The sequence below is a fragment of the Hordeum vulgare genome, chromosome 3H (assembly GCF_904849725.1).
Source record: "Hordeum vulgare subsp. vulgare chromosome 3H, MorexV3_pseudomolecules_assembly, whole genome shotgun sequence".
NCBI classification, from domain to species: Eukaryota; Viridiplantae; Streptophyta; class Magnoliopsida; order Poales; family Poaceae; genus Hordeum; species Hordeum vulgare.
Window position 1 is genome coordinate 600,409,519 of NC_058520.1, and position 22,533 is coordinate 600,432,051.

The 22,533-nt window shown below is 42.7% G+C and overlaps 1 protein-coding gene and 2 non-coding genes across 5 annotated transcripts; all 3 read right to left on the reverse strand.

The window, feature by feature from the left end:
* Window positions 1-4,553: 4,553 nt before the first annotated feature.
* On the reverse strand, window positions 4,554-4,626 carry TRNAK-CUU. The gene has a single exon. It is a non-coding gene; the product is annotated as a tRNA-Lys (tRNA).
* A 796-nt stretch (window positions 4,627-5,422) lies between these two features.
* TRNAK-CUU lies at window positions 5,423-5,495 on the reverse strand. The gene has a single exon. It is a non-coding gene; the product is annotated as a tRNA-Lys (tRNA).
* Window positions 5,496-19,441: 13,946 nt separating this feature from the next.
* Window positions 19,442-22,403, reverse strand: LOC123445548 (G-type lectin S-receptor-like serine/threonine-protein kinase At1g11410). Of its 3 annotated transcripts, none has more exons than XM_045122545.1 (6): window positions 22,184-22,403; window positions 21,873-22,054; window positions 20,878-21,088; window positions 20,565-20,802; window positions 20,316-20,466; window positions 19,442-20,037 (listed from the first exon to the last, which is right to left on the reverse strand). In XM_045122545.1, the coding sequence occupies exons 1-6, from the start codon at window positions 22,323-22,325 to the stop codon at window positions 19,750-19,752; spliced, it is 1,212 nt and encodes a 403-aa protein (XP_044978480.1). In that variant the 5' UTR covers window positions 22,326-22,403; the 3' UTR covers window positions 19,442-19,749. The 3 variants fall into 3 exon arrangements, with proteins under 3 accessions (XP_044978480.1, XP_044978479.1, XP_044978481.1); XM_045122544.1 differs by having other exon boundaries at window positions 19,442-20,046; XM_045122546.1 differs by having other exon boundaries at window positions 19,914-20,046; window positions 20,287-20,466.
* Between the last annotated feature and the right edge of the window lie 130 nt (window positions 22,404-22,533).

The window sequence follows — 22,533 nt, forward strand, 5'->3', positions numbered from 1 at the left end:
AAGAGAGGATACGTTAAAGCTAGATGAAACAATAGCCCTGTGAAAGAGAAGATTTTGCTTTCTAAGTAGGTATCTTGGTGCATGCTGCTGTCTGAATAAAATGCAGAGGTCATGAATGAATTAAACCATGCTACTCTGAAATTGGAGAGCAGACAACGATAGGTTTATTTTCAGTTAAAGTAGTATCCGTTGTATATGCTCCATTTCAAAAAATAGTATGTATATGCTCCTTGCAAACTACTACGTACAGATAGAGATTTGTCTCAGTCCTCATGGATATTTTCTAGAGGAGTTGCAACAGCCTTGATCAAATATTCAGGCACATGCGTCTGATATCCTGTGCGTGCATGACTTGGCCTGATCTTAGGTTGGATAGAAGTGTCTAAATAATTTGGTAAATGTTTGACTAAATTTCATAATTTCTGGGTGCTGAATGTAGGTTACGATGTATGTGGCCCTGAATGCATTTAGCATGTGAAAACATGTGTTAAGTAGTGTTCGAAGTTGTTTAAGTGAAAAATCCAGAGGAATATGTGGAACAGAAGACGTTGTATAAAAAGAAAAGAAAAGCCTAAATAGTACAATGATTCAGGTTCAGATTTTATATGTTGTCTTCCGTATCTCATGAATATGCTAGCATGATTATCTTCTAGATTATGCACGTGTCTTCGTTTGTCATATATTATTACTCGGATAAATACATGCACATGTACATTAACAACAAAAACATTCCTTGCATCCTTTAAGTATTGGTGGAAGAAAAAATAATGTTTGTATTCTCTTCAAGAAATGTTGTGTAGAGCAAGGGGTGATGATTAGGCCCAGAATGGGAGGATGAAAATTTATATTGTAAAACAGAGCTCGGTCGAAAACAGACCCATGTGTATATGAATAAAACAAGATGGAAAATTATGCCTTAATATGAGAAGAAATTGTAAGCTAAAACAAGATGGAAAATTATGCCTCATTATGATGGGAAATTGTAAGCTTTAGTTGAGCAGAGTATCGTTTGTTTTCCCCGAAAGAGATGAGAGAGTTTGTTTCTCCCGTTGCAACGCACGCGCATGGTTAGTAATGTACGTCATTGACATAGTTCGGTCCTTCCTTTTCTTTTCAGAGGTGTGTTATTTTCTCTATAAAGATCTTAATTTGTCTCTACTGAAATAACTTATGATATAGGCCTCCAGATCCAGCAATCTTAATTTGTCCTTACTCCTTCGATTTTTTTTCTTTTCTGCAGTTATGCTACATATTGGTCCGTCCACGCTAGCTTCTATATACTCCAGCCACAATTTTAAGGTAGTAGCAGGTGTCAAGTTAACTTATGGTTATAGGATGAAAACTTTGTATTATTTTGCCATCTTCTTTCCTTTGTGAAATTAGCTGTAGCAGTTAGCAATTTCAATTGATGCAAGGAAGTAATTAACACAATACTGCATTTTTCTTATCTAACTTTCCCTCGGAACATATTTCGAAATTCATGGTCAGGTCGTTTTGACACATACTCTTAAGATTTCTATGTATCTTATCTTAGTTTTGGGGGTCTTGATATAAGCATGGTATAATGCTCCAGGCTCGACGACAAGTGATATCGTCATGAGGCCAGACAAGTCGTTGTGCCAATCCGGCGAGAGCGTCCAATAGTGGAATGTCCCAGTGTGGAGTGAAACTCCAGCCACAAGACCACATCTGGTTTCTACCAAGAAGATGGACCAGCGACATTGTACTCATGTAAGCTCATGAAAATTCTTGCAATCCAGACATGGGAAAGTCAAATTTATACTGATAGCAAACATCAGCTTACTGTGGTTGATATGGTCCATGTAAATTTGACATCCTACACTTCCAACAATTTTACTTGTCAATAAAAATCAAGTCAAACTAAAAGAATTGTTCTTTCTCTTGCTGAAATAGGTTTGGACGCACGGTGTTATATATATGTCAAGTTTAGTCGTATGCAATAATGCAATGCTTATGGTTGATAGTGCTACATATTTTTTTAGTGGGCAGGAATAACTGGTCAGCCTTTCGTAACTTATATTTCTATTACTGCAGCATAATTGATTTTTACATAAAGCTGACTGTTATTTCTTCTTTTTGTCAGGAGTATGCATAGAAGCTTTGATTCTTCGTCATCTATATTCTACTTAGAATATAACTCACAAGGTATGAATATAGTTATCTTTTTTGTCGTGTCAATGTATCCGTGTTGCCTGACAAGCTATCTTGGTAACATTATTATGTATCGTGTATGGAATAAGAAGAAATATATATTCTGGATGCATGCATCATATGAGTGGGTGGAAGCTAATGCGTTCCAGTTTTTATGAAAATGATAAGTTTACTAAAAATAAGGAATTATGTGTGTTTTCAGAAAAACAAAAGAAAAACGATTGTTCTATGCAAAACTACTCTTCCATCGGATGAAGAATGGTATGTTGGCTTCTTCACGTCCGAACTTGAAGGAGTTATCTATTGCTATACAACAAATGAAAGTACCAGCTTGCATCGAGATTTACTCATTTTCAGCGGTGAATATTCTGAATGGGAGGGACACAAACATGTATGTGTATGCTTCTTTGGTGGCGGAGATCAAGCATTTGAAGTCTCTTTGTATGACCCTTATTACTCATATCAACCATGGTTAAAATGTAGTTAGTGATTTGTTTAGCAAGTTGTGCAAAAACTGAAAGGAGAACTATGTCTGGCTGGGCTCCGACCCCTGGAGGTTGTTGATTTATGTGAGGACGGATGCAAGGTTGCTGCTTGAGTAATTTCACCTTATTATTAATGATTATCAAAATTGGATTAAAAAATGGTGCATAATGGCACATGAAGCATGTTGTGTCTTTTTTACGCCTGGTGCAACGCACTTCTGGCTTCCGTAATTTCATCTGTTTTGGTCCGTTGTCGCTCTGTCCCCTAACTCCCGGATGGGCTGAACTAGACTGGTCCACATTTTTTTCAACAAGAAAGGATGATTTGAAAGGGCACTAAACCAACTGGTGTGATTGTTTTGAAGGAGGTTTGAGAAAGAGCTCGTAGGGATAATACGCTGGCGGGGTCGACTGGCAAACGAGGTGCACACTCCGACAAGGTCAATCGAGCGGCTAAGCTTAGCCGTGCGGAATGCCTGCAAGCCATGGATGGCTAGGACAATAATAAGTGGCAATACAAATGGATGTGTTTTTAAATTGTATGGGCTTGTGGAGGTCTCGAGTCATGCTTACTGTGGGAAGGAACATCTGATATATTTGTTTTCACAATTTGCAACACAGAGTTTTTCCAAAGACAAGTGATTAATCATACTAATCCATGTACTACTACTCTTCCATCAAATGAAGGATATCAGGGTGATATCTTCATCTCCACAATTCATGCTTCAAAAAGTGATAATCAATTTAAAGTTATGACCACATTTATGACAATGGATGTAAGAAATGGTGAGTAATGGCACATGGAGTGGCGAATCTAGCACGGTTTCGATAAGCTCGAGACCCCCTCCAAAAAATAGAAAAGAAAAAATACTATTATTCTATAAAACATTTGATCTTATTTGGACCAAAGAATTGAGAGATTTTGACTTCCTATACGCATATTTAACTTTGAGTCCCCTTCATTTTCTTCCAAAATTCGTCACCGGGCACGCGTAGCAGGTATTGCAATTTATTTACCCGTTGCAACGCACGGGCATTTGTACTAATAATAATAAAGAGGCTATCGCTTCCGTCGGAAAACTCACCGAGGTGATTTTACAAAAAAACCCTTACTGTTTATGACATTAAACTCGTACTATATATATTAAATATTTTTGTAAATACTCATATCTTTTAAACCGTAACTCCAAATTTAACATATTATACATGGAATTTGATTAGAAAAATATGTAGAATTTAAATATGATATTATTTTATCTGTTAAACATTTAATAAAAATACTATCTAGGGTGCAATCTTAATAAATAAGTTTCGTCTTTCTTTCATAACGGTACTCATCCGGGTTGGGGATGAACATGTCAACAAAATCAGGATTAGAGATGAAACTGAAGGTCACTTGACTGATTCTTTGTACGTATTAAATCTACATGCAAGCCGTGTTAAAATAGAAGCGAAGACCCGTGAAATTTTAAACTGCATTTTTGTAGGATAAGACCATCTTTATTTGTATCGTAACTATAAATTCTCAAACTCTAGACATTTTTTTATAAATTAAAAGCGTGTGCCGTGTGATATTTCTTTCTCACGTTGCAACGCATGGGCCCTTTTGCCAGTATATTATAAACGGTTTTGCTAGTTCTCAGCTAGCTGAGTTTTTGTTTTGGTCTCAATCACCTCTATACCCGGTACATTAATACACTCAGATTTATACGCGTATAGTTTTCTCCTATTTATGTCACTAGTTGTAACGGATGTTTTTGTTTGGGTTTAGGTGCTTTGAGAAGTAGGTTGCAACCTTTTGTGAAGGAGATTGGAATCTCATTGACATCTCGATGCTAATGGCATAACTCTAGACAAATTATAGTACTAAAAATTAAGTTCAACTGAAAAATACGTCGCCCACCTTGGGGCTCGAACCCAAGACCACAAGGTTAAGAGCCTTGCGCTCTACCAACTGAGCTAGACGGGCTATTGGTGCAAATTTCAAAATTACCTTATAGGAGGAGTCAAGGTTAAGTGATTGTATTACAAACCGAAGTCTAATATGGAAAGTTTCTTGAGCAGACGAACTCTGAAAAGTTGACTGCTCCCGTTGATCGTTGGCTGCAGCTCCCAGAAGAAACGTACAACTAGACAACTTTATGAGCAAATTTTGAATCGGAAACACAACATTTCTTAGTGCCATGCACAAAACAAAATCACCAATTTGCACGCTCTCGCGATGTTTGTCTTTTTCCTGCTAGCTATGTCATGCCTTTTTTAGGTGGCAATTTTTTCTCATCATCTCTAACCTTGTTACCTATATGATTTTTGGCCCAATTTTCCTCATAAACGAGGTCAGCTTGTTTAGATTTTTGATCCGGTCTTTCTTATAAACTGAATCAGCCAAAGCTCAAGGGATGATTCTTGGCTTTGGGAGCTTTTTGAGTAATATATCTAGGTGGGGATCCTTTCACCTTGTGAGAAAAATGAAAAGGTTAAAATGAGCATGAATGCTAAAATTGGCTTTTGCATCCAAAGTAAAAAAAAAGTAACATAGCTCACCTTGGCGAATGACCTTGTGAATATAGCATGCCTTTATGTTCAAAATTTATGAGTTATTATATGGAAGAAATACACGATAAATCGTGAAATAAAGGCAAAAAAAATGAAGAAGTTAAAAATGGTAAACTAGGAAATAAATGCAACACATAAAAATGAAAAAGTTGTAATGAACATGAATGTCAAAATGGGCTTTTGTGTCCAATAAGTAAAAAAACAAACGTCGACCACCTTGGGGCTCAAACCCAAGACCACAAGGTTAAGAGCCTTGTGCTCTACCGATTGAGCTAGACGGGCAATCTCAAAACAATGGACCAGTTGCAGAACATGGGCACGTAAGGTTAGCTCCAGACCTTTGATCAAAAGCTATCCAACGGATATAAAGATGACGGACGCTTGCACAGATCGGTCGGTCGAATAGAATCCTTTCCCTTTTGACAAGCGATGCGATGCCAACTTAGTTTATACGGGTAAATATACCATGGGAAGCTTTTGAACACCTAAAAGTTTCCCGAGAAATCAAGATATTTCCATGCACGTCATAGGGTGATGTTCCTAGTTGCTATGTTGGGCATGTCTACAACGCCAGGAAGCAGGCGGTGGCTGATTTGAAGCAAGGTGCATAGATTTCTTCAGGCCATGTGACGCTAAAGTGCTCAACCGTTAGCAATATATGTCTATTACAACTGCGCCATATGTTATTTTTCGCCCTTAGATCATTATCCTTCCCAACTTCAAATGTCTCGCCCATCTCGATTGCAGTACTACCTAGTAAAACATATCCAAAAGGCAATACATGTAAATACATGGACATGTTTATGCAGTAACAAATGAACACACGATTATCAGTTAGAGTGTAAGATAACTAATTGGTATTTCATTCCATGATTTATATTTATGTGCGCACCCTGCCAATAGCAGAATGTGATCGTATCATGTTGAATATCAAGATGTCATGTACCCGTGGTTCTGTAACAAAAGGCCACGTGATGGCAGTGGAATATTTGAAATAGTAACAAATTGCATTTTAAGAAGTGTTAACCAAGTTTTAAGTGTTCCACATCACTTGGTAAGGCCAATGTCCAATCACAACACCAAGAGAGTGTCAAGCAAATGCAAAAGAATCCTAAGACTTCTAGTTAGTAGTTACTACTCCCTCCGTCGAGAATTACTTGTCACTGAAATGAATGTAGTACTACTTACACCTTACAAGTTACAAGTAAAAGCACACTGTATTTGTAGAACTGCAGGGTGTCACTCAATGGAACATCAATGCCCGTAGTCCACACAAGAGAGCGATCAAAGGATGTCGCGAACTCCCTTGGGCTCGTCGCCCGCCACTTGGCATGGCAGTGTGTATCCCCGGGATGCCTTCAAAGGATACCCATTCCTTTCCTTTTAGGCACTCGTCGGCGAATAGTCCTGCTGTGTACGAGCCTTGGAAGTTGATTTAGCTTAACATCATTTCTGCACAGTTTATGCTTTGGTTGTTGATATGCGCGGTAAATGGACATGCAAATTCCTTGAGAGCATCACAGCATTCCGTAGGAGGATATTGTGGCGCTTTACACTTGCTTGTGATGATTGTGTAGTCCTGGGACAGGCATGCATATGAACAAATGTAATCATATCAGTAGAAGTGAAGTTACTGAAAGTCTTGAACATGGTGAGAAGCAGCATGTAGAATGACTGCTTATACTCTATTTTAATATATGAATTTAAGTGGACATTTGAATAAGCTGCTTAACTATCTACAGACGAGAGTTCCTACCTGACGCATGGAAAGTTCAATTTAGAGCCCCAACTTTTTTAGTACTTAGGAAAGTTTGTAATTTCCATTGGTAGTTCTATATAGTTCACCGTCGAACTCTGTTTTTACATGTCCTGAGACTCGACACCAGCCTTGCAATCCTAAGCGCGTACGAGCTGAATCAAGAGATTATATTCAGTTAACAAGCACGTGAATTCACTAACTTCATTGCGTGGACCATCAACTGCGGCTAGTTTTCCAGTTCCAACCCCTTACAACAACTGTTAGGAATAAACTTGACGGCATGCCTGTGCTTGCGTAAGTTTGTTGCATGCATAGTTGAGAGGTCAGTTAGTTAGCTGCATACACATGATTAGTCGGGCACGTCCGTGACGTGGCTCGTGGTCAAGTTGGAGGACCGTTTCTTGCGGCGTGCGAGCAGCGCATGAGCTGTGGCTCAGCGGCCTTCATGCGCAAGAGACTCGGGTAATGGCTGCTCCTGTATTCGCCCAATGTTCGTTTGTCAGAGGGCTAGTCGGCGTTCGTCGGTGATGGATTTGTCCCAACATTTGATATCAGAGCTTGGCTGTCTTGAGTGTGGTTCGTCATGTCGAAAGTATGCTGGCGATGGCGTCGTTCGTCGACAGCTGTGCGAAGCTCCAGGCCATGTGTCGGCTTATGAAGGTGCGGCGATGCGGCTGTCTTAGCGGCCACGGGGCCCGCAACGGTACGGTACGACGACCATGAAAGTGAGGATCGTGGAGGCACATGGTGGCGACCGGCGTGAGAGCGTCCAGGTCGCGGAGAGGAAGTCGCGGAGGCGCGACGCGTGCGAGCGGCGGCCGATGACAAGTACAAGACGGCGAGCGATCTGTCCGAAGCTGTCGGAGTCAAGCGTGTACGAGCGTGTCATGGCCGAGCAGTGCGGATCGCAGCATAGAAGAACGGCGTATGTCACCGTAGGCATACGTGCGCTGGCAGCTGTGTGTCGCCTGGAAAATCAAGAAGCGTCTGGACCGTGTGTCGGTCTGTTCATGAAGATGGTATTGGTTGCCGACGGTCGTGTGTCGCCCGGCAAACCGAGAGTTGTGTGTGGGTCCGCGCATGGGAGCCGGCAGCAGTGCACAACACAGCGGCGTGTGTCGCCGATGGGTCGACAGTCGAGGTTGTGGCGGCGAAGGTCGAGTCTGGGCGAACGGGTCACGACGAGAGGGACCATGGCGTCGAGGATGGAGCTGCAAGTGCCGGCGGAACACGATGTCCAGATTAGAGGGAGATTGTTAGGAATAATTATCTTGACGGCGTGCCTGTGTTTGCGTGAGTTTGTTGCATGCATACATTGAGGGGTCGGTTAGTTAGCTGCATACACAAGATTAGTCGGGCACGTTCGTGACGTGGCTCGTGGTCAAGTTGGAGGACCGTTTCTTCTTGCGGCATGCGAGCAGCGCATGAGCTGTGGCTCAGCGGCCTTCATGCGCAAGAGACTCGGGTAGTGGCTGCTCCCGTATGCATGCACGCAGGGCTATAAATCCATGTATCCGGCTGTTTGTTTGGCAGAGCCTAGACCCGATGTAGAGGTAGTCTTCGATAGTTTTGGTGGCCGGCCAACAGGTCGCCGTGGAGGACCGCTGGGGCCTGGGGCTGTCGAGGTGTGGTATGTGCCCAGATCATGAAAGATTAGGCTGTTCGTGCGGCGAGGTGTTTGTCGTCGAAAAAACCTTGTGTCGAGTGTGCTCTTTCTTCCACCTCCGTTTCAGCGAGTGTGAGAGAGAAACAGGGAGGTCCGCCCGACGTTCTTGTCGCCGGAGGGCTAGTCGGCGTTCGTCGTCGGTGGGTTTGTCCCAACGGCAACAAGGGTGACATCAATCCGGGCCCATCACACAGAAGTCAGGTAACATAGAAAGTGTATCTAAGAGCATCATTTCCAACCAAATCTTCTCTAATTTCAGACCAAATCCCTCCATCTTTTGACCTATCTGGGAACCTTAGGGAGACTAAAGGATTAAACTGAGCAAAAAGAAGGAAACTACGTACCCATCTTGGTCTGAAACAAGCTCCTCCTCGTAGATCCGGTGCTGGCCGGGAGTACCCTGTCTGCTACAGCACCAAGAAAACAGAACGAACCCATCAGAATCCGCTTAAAATTTGATGCTCATTAAAAAAATTCGAAGGACCTTGTTTATTTTGGTACTTATACTAAAATGGCCATATGCATTTTTAGTTGGTGCAGAGGCCGGGAAGTAAAAATATCTTCCATTTTAAGGTGAGAACCCGTCACGTGACCCGCTCCCGTGCGACGTTGGCCCGCACCAAAGCGCCCTCGCCCCCTTCCTCCGGTCCACGCCATCTCCCCTATCGTCGCCGTCGTCGAGGGCTCACAGGTAAAGCATGTACGCCACAGCGGTGGCGGCGGTGCTTCTTCTCGGCCAGACCCAGTCGGTCGCCCGAGGGGGGGGGGGGGGGTCCTCGTCGGTCGGATATACGACAATGACGCGGGGCGGCGGCGGCCAGTTTCGGCATGCAGGCGGCGGAGCACGGCGATGGTTCCTGCGACAGCGGCTTGGGTGCCTGATCTGATCTGAGTTGGGCTTCGACGGGCCGCACAAGATGTTGTCGTGTACCATCCATGTTCCATCATCGGCATGCCCTCTCACTAGGCTTGACCTGCAACATGGGGACGTCAGGGGCTTTGGCCCTGTGTAACGACCAAGATGCGGTTCTTTCCGATCTGGGGGTCGAGGCCCTCGAATAGGAAAGAAGCGCATCTAAGCGTTTCGCAAGCAAGTAACATAGCACAAAATAATAATACAGGTAGACAATTCAGGATTCAACTGTCTTCTTATTAATAACTCAGAGTACAACACAGATACAATCAAGGTAGTTCCGAAACGGACTACGAAACATGGAAAATGCTATGCTACCCTGCTGCAGGCCCACGATCACGACCACGGCTCAGTCCTCTGGATAGTTCACGTAGATGCGGTCTGTCTCCTCGTCGTACTGCCACGCCAGCTGGGTGACGTCGGGATCATCTGTCTCTGGGGTACCTGAACCTGCTGGGAGTTTCGGAGTAATCCGTGAGCCACGGGGACTCAGCAATCTAAGACCTTGGTGCCAAAACTAGTCATGTTATTGGGTAGGGAAGGGATGAAGTGTGTCAGGCTGCTGCATCCTATGATTGAATACGTGGCTAACTTACACAAAAGAGAAGTGAAGGTGGTCTACGCTAACGGTCGGGAATTACTTGATCACTAAGTGATCCTGAACACCTACCTACGGCATTCATAACCCCACCGTGTTCCCGATCGAAGAGGGATCTTCGAAGGGACAGTCACGGTTACGCACACAGTTGGCAGTTTTATTAACTTATGTTTAAGTTCTCTAATACCGGATGTTAACAAAACATCCCAAGTTGCCACATAACCGCGGGCACGGCTTTCCGAAAGATTAAACCCTGCAGGGGTGCTCCAACTAGTCCATCATAAACGAACACAGGCCGCAAAGGCATCCTCTATCACGAATCTCGTGATCTCGTCGGATTCCTTAGGGGAAAACCTCAACTCTGGGGAAAACCAAAGCTTCACTGGGATTCCTATACGCAAGATATACCGCGAAGGTAAGACAAGGCTAGCAAGACCTCCCGACGTGTCGACGACCCCGATAAGAGCCGCGTATCTCAGTCTTAGGACACGCCGGATGGAACTAGCTACAGGTACCAAACCTCAAGTTTCCTTGTGGTGGCCCCGCAGGCAGACCAGTTTGGACCAACACTCATGAGGAGCACTGGCCCGGGTTGTTGATTAAAGATCCTCGGGGTAGCTACTCCCTATGCAGATTATTATTAAGTTGTTAGCAAATTAACACCAATGTTGGGTCCTGCCGGACAAGCCTTAACACTACGCGATTTATCAAGGGGGTCCCCATAACAACCCCGAACGTGTTAGGAGCGATCATTATGGAATCAAACACCGGTAACCGGTAACTAAGGCGGCAATAACGGAACAAAGCACCCGGCAAAAGACTAGGCCTCCCGTCATTCACCAAGTATATAGGTACATTAATTAAATAACAGAATTTAATATAATGATATCAAGCTCATGTCATCACATGAGTTTAAAACACCTGCAGCTAACAATGCTAACATTAGTAGCTGAGCAAGCCTACCTAGCCATACAAGTTTGCTAGGAAAGAGTACGGTGTTTGGGCTCATGGCATATGAAGAGGCAATTTAAATTCAGTGGTAGGCAGCGAGCAATATGACATGGAAACGAACTAACATAACAAGTCTAGAGATGGAATCAAGGTCATATCATCTTGCCTGTGATATCCTCAGCTTGGAATGGTTCTGGATCGTCCTGCACGTACTCTCCTGACTCCACGTATTCGTTCTCCGCTCCCGGTGCTACCCAACATAAGAATAACAGCCAATGAACAGCAGCACCACAAGATGCAACAATCACATGATGCATGAGATGAAAGTTGAGCATGCACCACTATTTCTATCACTAGCACAAGCAAAATAAACTACAGCAAGTTTCTGGACAGAACTTTGCACTAAACTATTTTGACATGCATGAGAATTACATGAACAGGTGTGGCTCGTAAAAACGGTGCAAAACCATATAAAGAACATTGCAAACGGAGCTACGGATTAACGGGAATCAACGAAACAAGATATGAAGCTCTACGTGAAAGATTCAACACCACACTCCCAATTGGCACAAATCTTGTATTCCCAGGTTGCCAAGACATGTATCAACCCAACATGAATGAATTGGGCCAAGGTAGAACACCACAACATCAATTAAGCACATACTTTGATCAAAATGACAGAACTTCATAATCTGCCATAATCTGCATCTTAGTTGTTTGGGAGCAACATGCAACATAGCTACAGGTCTTCAAACATGACAAATAATATATGTGCCTGTTGCCAACCAAGAACACTACAAGCACCAGCAAGAATCACTGCAAAAGGAATTAAACTCTAGAAGATACAAGGCCACAAACTTTCCCAAAACCATCAGATCTCAGGGACTTAGTGAAAATTCCTGCACCTGAGTTTCTGTTTCTGTTCTGAAGCTTTTTGACAGCAATCAAAACACAAGCTACTGGACTCCAAATGATTTGAAAATTGACAGGAAGCTTCACAAACATATCAGGTTCTAAATACTAGCAGTGAACTAAGGCCAGTTCTCAACAGAATGACCAGCACATCCTCATCTATAGGGGAAGAAAATGTTTCCAGAATCCCAGACTTAGTGAAATTTTCAGAGTTCAATAATCTGGAATTTTCCAGCCACATGCCCACTTTGTCTAGACATAGTTTGCACACACACAACACCAAGAGGTCATTGACACCACTATGGTGTTGAGCACAAACCCCTACTATTAACACACAAAAACCCATGCCCTTGGGCTCCACCTATACCATGGAATCAAGGACCAAACTTTCAACAAAACTGTAAATGCAACTTCATAAGGTATTCTTCTAAGATGACAACTACATAGGTTGAGTTTCATGTGCACAATGACAAAGTGACATGGGGGTTTGAACCCCATGTTTGTGTCATGCACATCAACAACACCAACACATATACCACACTATCACTAGCGTCAAGCACAACAAAATATAATTCCTATGCTAACAAGAGAGTTTGCACACCCTCACATATGGGCATGTGATGGTACACACTCTCACATGCACCACAAGGAACACCCTTGGAGTCATGTCACCCTCAAGGTGCAACCCCCACAAGAATCTACCCATGCCTAACTAGTAAACTCCACCTACACATGCTTATCACAGCTAGCAACCTAGTGCATCACATACACACCAAATACTTGTGGTGAGGGGGAGGCATCCACACCCATAATCACACTCCACTAAATCTGAACATGCAAATAAACTACAAGCACAACATAGCCCATCTAAAGCTCATAAGATAGGGCTACACATGCTTAACTAGTGCAATCTCTCACACCTTAAGGCACACCACTTACAAGTAACCAAGACAAATTACACAATCTTCTACCAAGGGTATCTTCACACCACAAAAGTGAAAACATCATGAGTTCACAAGGCTAGCAAAACATCATCTATCACTTCACTAGTGTGCAAAACACACACACAAAGAAATCTGCACCTAACTACACTAGCAGGAAAAAGAACTAGAATGCCACTTTGTCTAAGAGTTAGCAAAACAGAAAATAGGCAGAACTAAAATGCCACTTTGTCTAAGAGTTAGCAAAACAGAAAATAGGCAGTAACAATAAAGACAACAAAAATGAAACAGGGGCTTCTGGGAATCGAACCCAGAGCCTCTGGTGACCAGCAACAACACCAATCCACCACACTACTGTCACTTAGTCGACAGGGTAGAGGAGGTAACAGGTTATGCTGCTCCTGTGGTCACTGTGCAGATAAAACAGCAAAACAAAAGAGGGCCGAGGGGGGATCGAACCCGCGCCCATGCCTAACTAGTAAACTCCACCTACACATGCTTATCACAGCTAGCAACCTAGTGCATCACATACACACCAAATACTTGTGGTGAGGGGGAGGCATCCACACCCATAATCACACTCCACTAAATCTGAACATGCAAATAAACTACAAGCACAACATAGCCCATCTAAAGCTCATAAGATAGGGCTACACATGCTTAACTAGTGCAATCTCTCACACCTTAAGGCACACCACTTACAAGTAACCAAGACAAATTACACAATCTTCTACCAAGGGTATCTTCACACCACAAAAGTGCAAGCATCATGAGTTCACAAGGCTAGCAAAACATCATCTATCACTTCATTAGTGTGCAAAACACACAGACAAAGAAATCTGCACCTAACTACACTAGCAGGAAAAAGAACTAGAATGCCACTTTGTCTAAGAGTTAGCAAAACAGAAAATAGGCAGAACTAAAATGCCACTTTGTCTAAGAGTTAGCAAAACAGAAAATAGGCAGTAACAGTAAAGACAACAAAAATGAAACAGGGGCTTCTGGGAATCGAACCCAGAGCCTCTGGTGACCAGCAACAACACCAATCCACCACACTACTGTCACTTAGTCGACAGGGTAGAGGAGGTAACAGGTTATGCTGCTCCTGTGGTCACTGTGCAGATAAAACAGCAAAACAAAAGAGGGCCGAGGGGGATCGAACCCGCGCCCTCTCATCAGGCACAACCACGCGCTACCACTGCACTACGAATCAACGTCTGAACTTCTATACGCTGCAAAACAGAAGAGGACACCCCCTGCTCATCTGCTACCGGCGACTGACCGGAACAGGGGAGGTGTCTCGCCGGCGCTGCGAGTCGAATTCAACTCTGGCTCGTGGAGGGGAGGAAGCCCACACCCACATGAACCCATTCCTAAACCTAACTACTCCCGAGGGGCGCTACACCGGCGTGTCGACGGTGACCAGCGGCTCCGGCGATAGAGGCACGCGCGCAACGAAACTACGGCTACGGTGCTCGAATCAACACAGGAAGGAGGGAGGAGGAGCACTGGCTTACGTACGGGACGATGAAGGAGCGGCCGAAGAGGAAGTAGCAGGAAGAAGGACGCGCAACGGTGGAGCTCGTCGGAGAAGAAGGGCCTCCGGGAGGAAGATGATGCAGAGTCGGGGACGACGATCTAGCGGCGGGAACGAGCCCATGGAGAGGCCCGCGTGCTCTTGGACCTCTCGACGTGGAGGAGAAGGTACCACAGCGACGACGGTGATCTCCTTCACCCGTCGGCCATGGCGGATCCGTCGGCTTACCTTACCGCGACGAGAGAGAAAGGAGGGAGAAGGGATCTGGGTGGAGCGGCGGCGGAAGGGGAAACCCTAGCCGAGGCACGAACGCCAAGGGATTTTATAGGGCGAGAGGGGAAGCGAGGGACGCGCGGTGGCCAGCGTGCGTGCTCTCTCCGGTGAAACAGAGGAGAAAAGAAGAGAGGCTGACCGCAGGGCCCCACTGCCTCGCTGGAAAGCGGGAGGACGATGACGACGTGTGACGGGCTGCGAAGGAGGGTGGAGGAGTGGGCCGCTAGGTGGGATGAAGCCCACTTAGCGTGCCAGATAGGAAATAAGTCCCTCTGCCCATTTCCTATTTAGATTAAAACAGAGAAAGGAAAAAAAATCATAGGACAAAATAACAAAGATAAAATAAAAAGGAAAAATACCCTGGACTCTATTTACTAAAAATACTTCCAGCATTTATGGGGCTTCTTTCATAAATCCAAAACATCATATATTTAATCTGTTTTGGGATATGTATTCACCCCCAAGACCAAGAATAAAATTCCAACCCATCACATAAACATCTCCACAAAAACCTTTAGGCTCAAGACATTTTTAAGTTGCTGTTGGGAAGAAGGAATTTGAACATGAGATAAAAGGAGGGAAAAAGGCTTTGAAAATGCAATGAGCTTTGAAACCCAACCACCACTTCTACACACCACACACCAACATCACAAGATCACATCCAACATCATGACCACAATACCTCATGAAAAACATAGTGCACAACACAAGCAAAAGGGCATGCAATCATAACATGACATAGAATCATAAGGTATGACGAGGATGGTATGGCATGGATGCATGCATGCAAAAGAAGAATAGAAGGTGACACATGAATTCATACATGCATAGAAACTCTCATGACAAAGTCAAGGTGGTCCCACATGGAAGGTTACAAAAAGGGAAAGTCCTACACTTGGGGCATTACACCCTGGGCGTGGCGGTGGTGGCCACCTCCTTCGTTGGAGGTGGTCGGCGTGAGGCTGGATGGTCGGACCTCATGATCCGTCGTCTAATCTGGGCTGCAAGTTGGGGAGACACAGTTGCCGGTAAAATCGAGCCGTTGGCGGGCGATGGCGGTGTTTTGTGTTGTTACCTTGTTGAAGGCATTGTCGTGTAGGTGTTGTCCACCCACTCGTGCTGCTTTGTGGCAAACCCTAGTATTCTCCTGAAGATGGGTCGATGGTTCGATGATGATGGAGGCTTCTAAAATGTGTGCATGTGATATGCGTTTTAGGTCTGCTGTACCGGTTGTTGGTCTCGATATCTTATGTAGATGAATTAGCGATGACACCGGTTTTAGATATGAAAAATGAAAGCAATTTACATTAACGAGTTTATATGTGTGAGTGATGATTTTGGATGGATTGATATATATTCTTGTCAGACCTTTATGAATTAATTAATAAAGATGATCAGGGATTTAACTTTTTTTTTGAAGGAAGCGCCAGAGCACACACGGACCAGACATGAAGGACCACCCGAGGGCGGAGGCAGATGCGAATCTGGCCAGGACGGCGGCAGGGAAGAGGAACATGAACCGATGGATTAGTGCCATGGCTCGCTAGCTGCTCGAGCTTGCTCGCTAACAGTTCAAAGACGACGACGACTGCCAACAGCGCAACATGCGAGGTCGAGCCTAGTTCTTCCTTTCCGCCACTGGCCTACGGTCAATAATACTCCCTTCATTTCATAATACTAGTGCGTTCATATTTTTTAAAATTTAATTTTGATCATAAATTTAATCAATATGGATGACTTCGACGGAAGTAAAAGTTAGATCATTAAAAACTTTTTTGAATACGAATTCAATGGTATATTGTTTACTCCTATCATAGTCATCTCATGTTCGTTAAATTTATGATTAAATTTAAATCTTAAAAACGTGGACGTCCTACATTATGAAACGAAGGCAAACACTATAGTACGGATGTAAAACACACACTATAGTGGTCAATATAAACTTTGATGATTTAACTGCAATAGAATAAATAAATAAAGTGTATAAAGAACAAAGCTCCAGCCTAGCGTGGAGAACTAAGTGTGACCGTTCGAAGATTCATTGTTAAAGATAGTGTTTAAAATACATTTCATGTCCGGTACGATGAAAACTTTGGTTCTAACTTTCGGTCGTCGGATTCAGTAACGGTGAACTTTTGTCGTTACCTTGTCTGCAGGAGGGCGATGGCATGAGGGCGTTTATCCCTTTTTAAAGGAAGTATTGGGCAGAAAGTCAACATAGCCATAGGTGTTTTTTGAGAAGGTGTTACACTCCGTGGCAAATCTAGGACGAACTTGAAGGGCAGGCCCAACTTTAATACAAAGGATGAATCTGAACTAGGATGAGCTGAAATTAGGCTAAGATTGGCTGGAATAGACTGGGTTTTAGTTTCGGAGGGCAGGCTTCATCCTATTGAAGCCTGCCCAGTAGAATCGCCACTCGTTATACTCATAGCTATAGGTGTTGCACTCATATCTTATAATGATTCTGCCGTAGTTGACCTTATTTTGTACTCCACATGTTGGCATAAGTAAATATGGTTGCGTGCAACATGATGATACAGACGCTAGAGGTTCTAGCCTATTAAAAAAAAAGATATGGGACTTCTAGTCTGCACTAGCACATCAAAGGCGATGGTGGCGGCCGTTACAACGCAATACGGGGAGTCGAATCTAACTCCTCTCAGCTTCCATTGAATCGCCAACCGTCAATAGAGAGATGTGGAGGCTTTCACGTGTCATTCTCTTTAGTGGTCAATATGAACTTTCATGCTTTGATTGTGACAAAATAATACATTACAATGTATTGTGACAAAAAAAATATAACTAGGGGGATACTGATCCCATCTTGGGCTATTTCAGCTAATGAGATAAACATTACAAATTAATAACTGATTTCTAGTTTTTGTTGCGGCAGCATAGTTAAATTGTATGCTCGAACTTTACAACTAAAGGCTAAGTGTCTGCGCAAAAAAAAAACTAAAGGATAAGTGAAACAAAAATAGTATGTATACTCACAAAAGTAACAACAAAAAACTCAAGCAGATTTGATACATAGTAGAGTTGTATGTTGCCATATACCGAATAACATACTTTGTTATATCAGTTATAGCAGGAGTCCCTGAGCGAGTGTGGTTATGAGAAATTGATATTCTGGCAACCAAGTTAATCTTGACATCCATGTACAGGATTGATAATTGCTGCCATCAACGACAAACTCAGCAAAACTCTCTATTGGAAATACCCAACGTATCGTAGCTAAAAATGGGATACCCCCAAACTAGTGGTTGAGGCCATTCTTTTTATTCGACTGACGTCATTTTTTCTGGCTTTGGCTGTAACCCGTATGAGCATTTGGCCTAGACCACCTGAAATTGGTTTAGCGGATTGCGGGTTTCTTGGCATGGGGTTTGAAGACCTTTTGGCTGGCTCATCCGAACAATAGGGGAGTTGGACGGTAAAGGTGAAGCCCTTGTGAATCGCCACACTCGCTCACATCAAGTCACTCCCCGAGATCCGCTTTATCGTCATCTCAATCAGGCATAATAATAATAGGTAACCGGATGATTAATAGTGCCGAAAATACCAAACTTTAAAGTATGATGTCTTGACACCATGCGCATAACAAAATTAAAATCTACCGGAGGACCGAGATGAACGCCGCACCAAGCCAACAAATCACTAATTCACATGGCATAACAAAAATCTACCGGAGGACCGAGATGAACGCCGCGCCAAGCCAACAAGTCCAAACCACATGCCGATAGTTCATGAAGTACATGATATTAGTGCACTTGCCAAAAGTCATATTTCTCATTAGTAAGAACTAGTAGGAGCAATTTGTGTTCTTTGTTGTTATTTAGTCCTAGAGTCCTAGATAGTTTTTCTAAGGCTAGAGTCGTAGATTGTTAAGGCGGAAAGTATCCACTACTCTCTGGTCTACACCCGAGGTTGCAAAAAAGTAAAATAACATGATCAAACCAAATCCAGAAAAATCGAGACATCAAACTTTTCCAAATGTTTTTGAGCTACTTGCAGTTTTTCAGCCAAAAATAACATCCGAGGAGCTCTCACTAAAAAAAATCAGTGCTCAAAAAGTGCACACAACTTTGAACATTGATTTTTTTTTCAGTGAGAGCTCCTCAGGTGTTATTTTTGGCTGAAAATTTGGTAAGATGGTCGAACATTTGCTAAAGTATGATGTCTCAAATTTTCAGAATGTTTTGATTTGTTCTCAGCTTTTTTTCTTCAGATTTTTAGAATCTGAAATATAGTACACTAGAGAGTAGAACATCCACTCGATTCTTAAATCCCCTAGAACTGTGATTTTTTGTTGCCTCGGCCACTAATGACGTGTATTAATTTGTGCAGTTATCTCTTTGCTAAGTACCGAAAGGAAGAAGCCCTTTATGTTGGTCTTACCATGAAGACTATGAAAATGCTTGCTTTCGTAATAGTGTGGAACTGCTACGAGCCTAAAGCCCTGAGCAGATCAACTGCAGCATCGGAACCTTATTAGTTAAGGTCTCAAGGTTTCCAGGATACTAGCAGATGAGGGCCTCCGCCATAGCTCATTATAACAGGCATATCAATATTCTAGTTGGCCTTGCACGTCAGCAGAATAAACTTGAGATAAACATGAATTGCGGATTAAAATCTTCTGTAATCCTTCAAAGCCTACGGTAGCAGCCACCAGTGGAAAATGATGAAGCGGATGCATAAAAGCTCAATACAGTATTGGCTTGGAGGATGTCGTATCAATACCGCCTATGCATACCGGCAGAGCTTCATTCACCGCAGGATCGAACATCCGCTACAGAAATACGCTGGTCGCTATACTTCAGAACCCAAAAATGATAGGCTTACTGGGTCCGGTCTATCTGCCTATCTTAGGCGTAATTAAGCTTGAACTAATGCAGAAATATAAAGAGATAAATATAAAATTCCCATGCCTGCTGTCTGCTTTGCTAGATCTTCATTAGGAACCGAAGCAAATTAAGTGATCAACTATCTGCCATATGGCTCCACAGTGATGGTTACGCCATTATAGCTGCATGGATCCGACTCATCTTCCTTAGATGCCATCAGGTTGAAATATGCCGGATGGTTAGGCTTCGGAAGGACAACACTGTGGCTGTTTAGCATCGTGACGACATTTGACATGGTCGGTCGATCGTCTGCATGCTCTTGTACGCACATTAGTGCAATGTTAATGTACCTCCTAGCCTCCGCCGCATGCACCTCGTTAGCAACCGATGCTTCTAGAAGCTCAAGACAACGTCCACCTTCCCACAGCTGCCACGACTGCAGAAAGTTTATCATCACAGACTGATATGTACATGATATAGGAATTACTTCGTTCTAACAAATACTACTCCCTCCGTACCTAAATATAAGTCTTTTAAGATATTTCACTAGGTGTTTACATACGAAGCAAAATGAATGAATCTATACTCTAAAGTATGTCTATATACATCCGTATGTAGTCAATTAGCGAAATCTCTAGAAAGACTTATATTTAGAAACGGAGGGAGTAATACATACGAGTGTGCAAGGGTTCGCGGGATGCTCACGTATCCAAGGAGGTTAAGAAAGTCTTCATGCTCATGGAAACTAGAATTCCTTTTCCCGCTAAGAATCTCAAGAAGTAACACACCAAAGCTGAACACGTCAGATTTGACCGAATAAATACCTTGAGATGCATACTCCGGAGACATATAACCACTGAAATGAGTTGGAAGCACAAGTAAAATATTATATCAATTAAAGGTTGATGAATCAGATGACTAACCGTATACTAATTGATTGTGTTATATTCTTACTATGTTCCCACCACCCTCTTTGTGGTTCCTTGAGTATCATTGGAGCTGAAAATTTTTGCTAGCCCAAAATCAGAAATTTTAGGATTCATGTCCAGGTCTAAGAGAATGTTGCTGGCCTTAAGATCTCTGTGTATGATACGCAACCGAGAGTGCTTGTGGAGATACATAAGACCTTGGGCTATCCCTTCAATTATCACACATCTTTTATTCCAATCAACCAACGCTATTCTGCTTTCATCTGTACATTAGAGAGTGCACTTTGTAACATGGACAAATCACAATCCATAACATGGTGAAACTACAATGTGCATACCAAAGATAAAGAAGTCCAAACTCTTATTTGGCAAATATTCATACACCAAAAGTTTTTCGTCTCCATGAATGCAGCATCCCATGAGCTTCACCAGATTGTTGTGTTGTAACTTTGCAATAAGTTCAACTTCATTTTTAAATTCTGCGAAGCCCTGTCCTGAATGTGAGGCAAGCCTTTTAACTGCAATTTCCATTCCATCAGGTAATTGGCCCTGGAAGTATGTAAAAAAACAGGAGGCATTATATTATAGAAAATGGATTACGTGCACTCTATGGGGAAAGCAATTTCTTGAGTTTACTTTGATCTTTTTCCAGATTTTACAGTTCGTATCAAGTTCACATTAGCTAGAGCTGAGAAGGGCACTTTCGCTTGATATACAGCTTCAATGCATTACTTATATCTAATATTGCCTTAATATTCCATTTCAGTGCATTACTTATATTTCTTTCTGAATTTCAGTCCACTGTCGAATAAGGGAAAATAAACAAGTTTATCAAGAGTTTCTTATCTTTTTTCCTTTCTAGAATAAGGCTCCGTATGAGGCTACCTATGCTAACCATATTTGGTGGAGATGCATTTGTAAAACTGGATTTCAGGCTACATATATGTTTATCAAGCTACAATTGTATATATATTTTTCCATTCTGGGGCATGGATAATATAATAGAAAGCATGTGGCCTTCTTGGCCATAGGTTGCTACTACAAGATTAATGATATGATAACTTGCACTATAGATATTAATTGGAACTTATATAGATTATTTTCCAACGTAGCATAAAAAAATTAAGCACATCACTGCACAATTTGTTATAAATTGGGCTACTGTAACTGTAAATAGTGCTACTGTAAATATACGTGAATGTTCTTTACGCGCACGCACATGAATGTATTGGTTCGTGGCCAACTACATCTCAAATTTATTTAAGCTAATCATGATTTAATACGTTTCTAGGAATGAGCATACGATTGAATCTTTTCAAGACGACAGATTTACCTTGTATACAGGGCCAAAACCACCTTGCCCAAGTAAGGCTTCTTTGGAGAAATTGTGTGTAGCATGCAATATCTCAGAGAAGTCAAAGAGAGTGAACTCTGAACTCTTCTCTTCTAATCTCCAAACCAATGTATCTTCTTCCGCCCTATTCATGGCAGCTTGATCATGTACGTTTAAATTTCCTAAATTGAGAGGACACAGAAATATACACCGTTAATCAGGGGCTATAACCTAATGGCTGACTACATAAATAAGTGGTAGGTTTTCGTTTCAGAGGAATGTTGTAGTAAATGAATCGTGATTAAACAAACCTTTTCGTCGTCTTCTCATCCATACAGCAGAACAGATAAAGCACAAGAGTATTGACAATAATGGAGCTGCCACAGCAATAATCCACAACACCGTCCGGCGTGAGTTGTGCGATTTGCGTCCTAGGAAAAAACATGAATTCATATATAGTACACATATATAAATAAAAAAGAATCCATTTAGTGATAGAAACGCTGAAAAATCAGTTGTTGGTTGTGGATTATCTCATTCGAACTGTCGAACACACTTCAGCATTAACTCGTACATGGGTCAGGCCCATTTCACAAGGAAACTTCACCTATTTCTTTGACCTTTGAACCATTCCGATTCAAGCATCTATCTCCATCTCAAT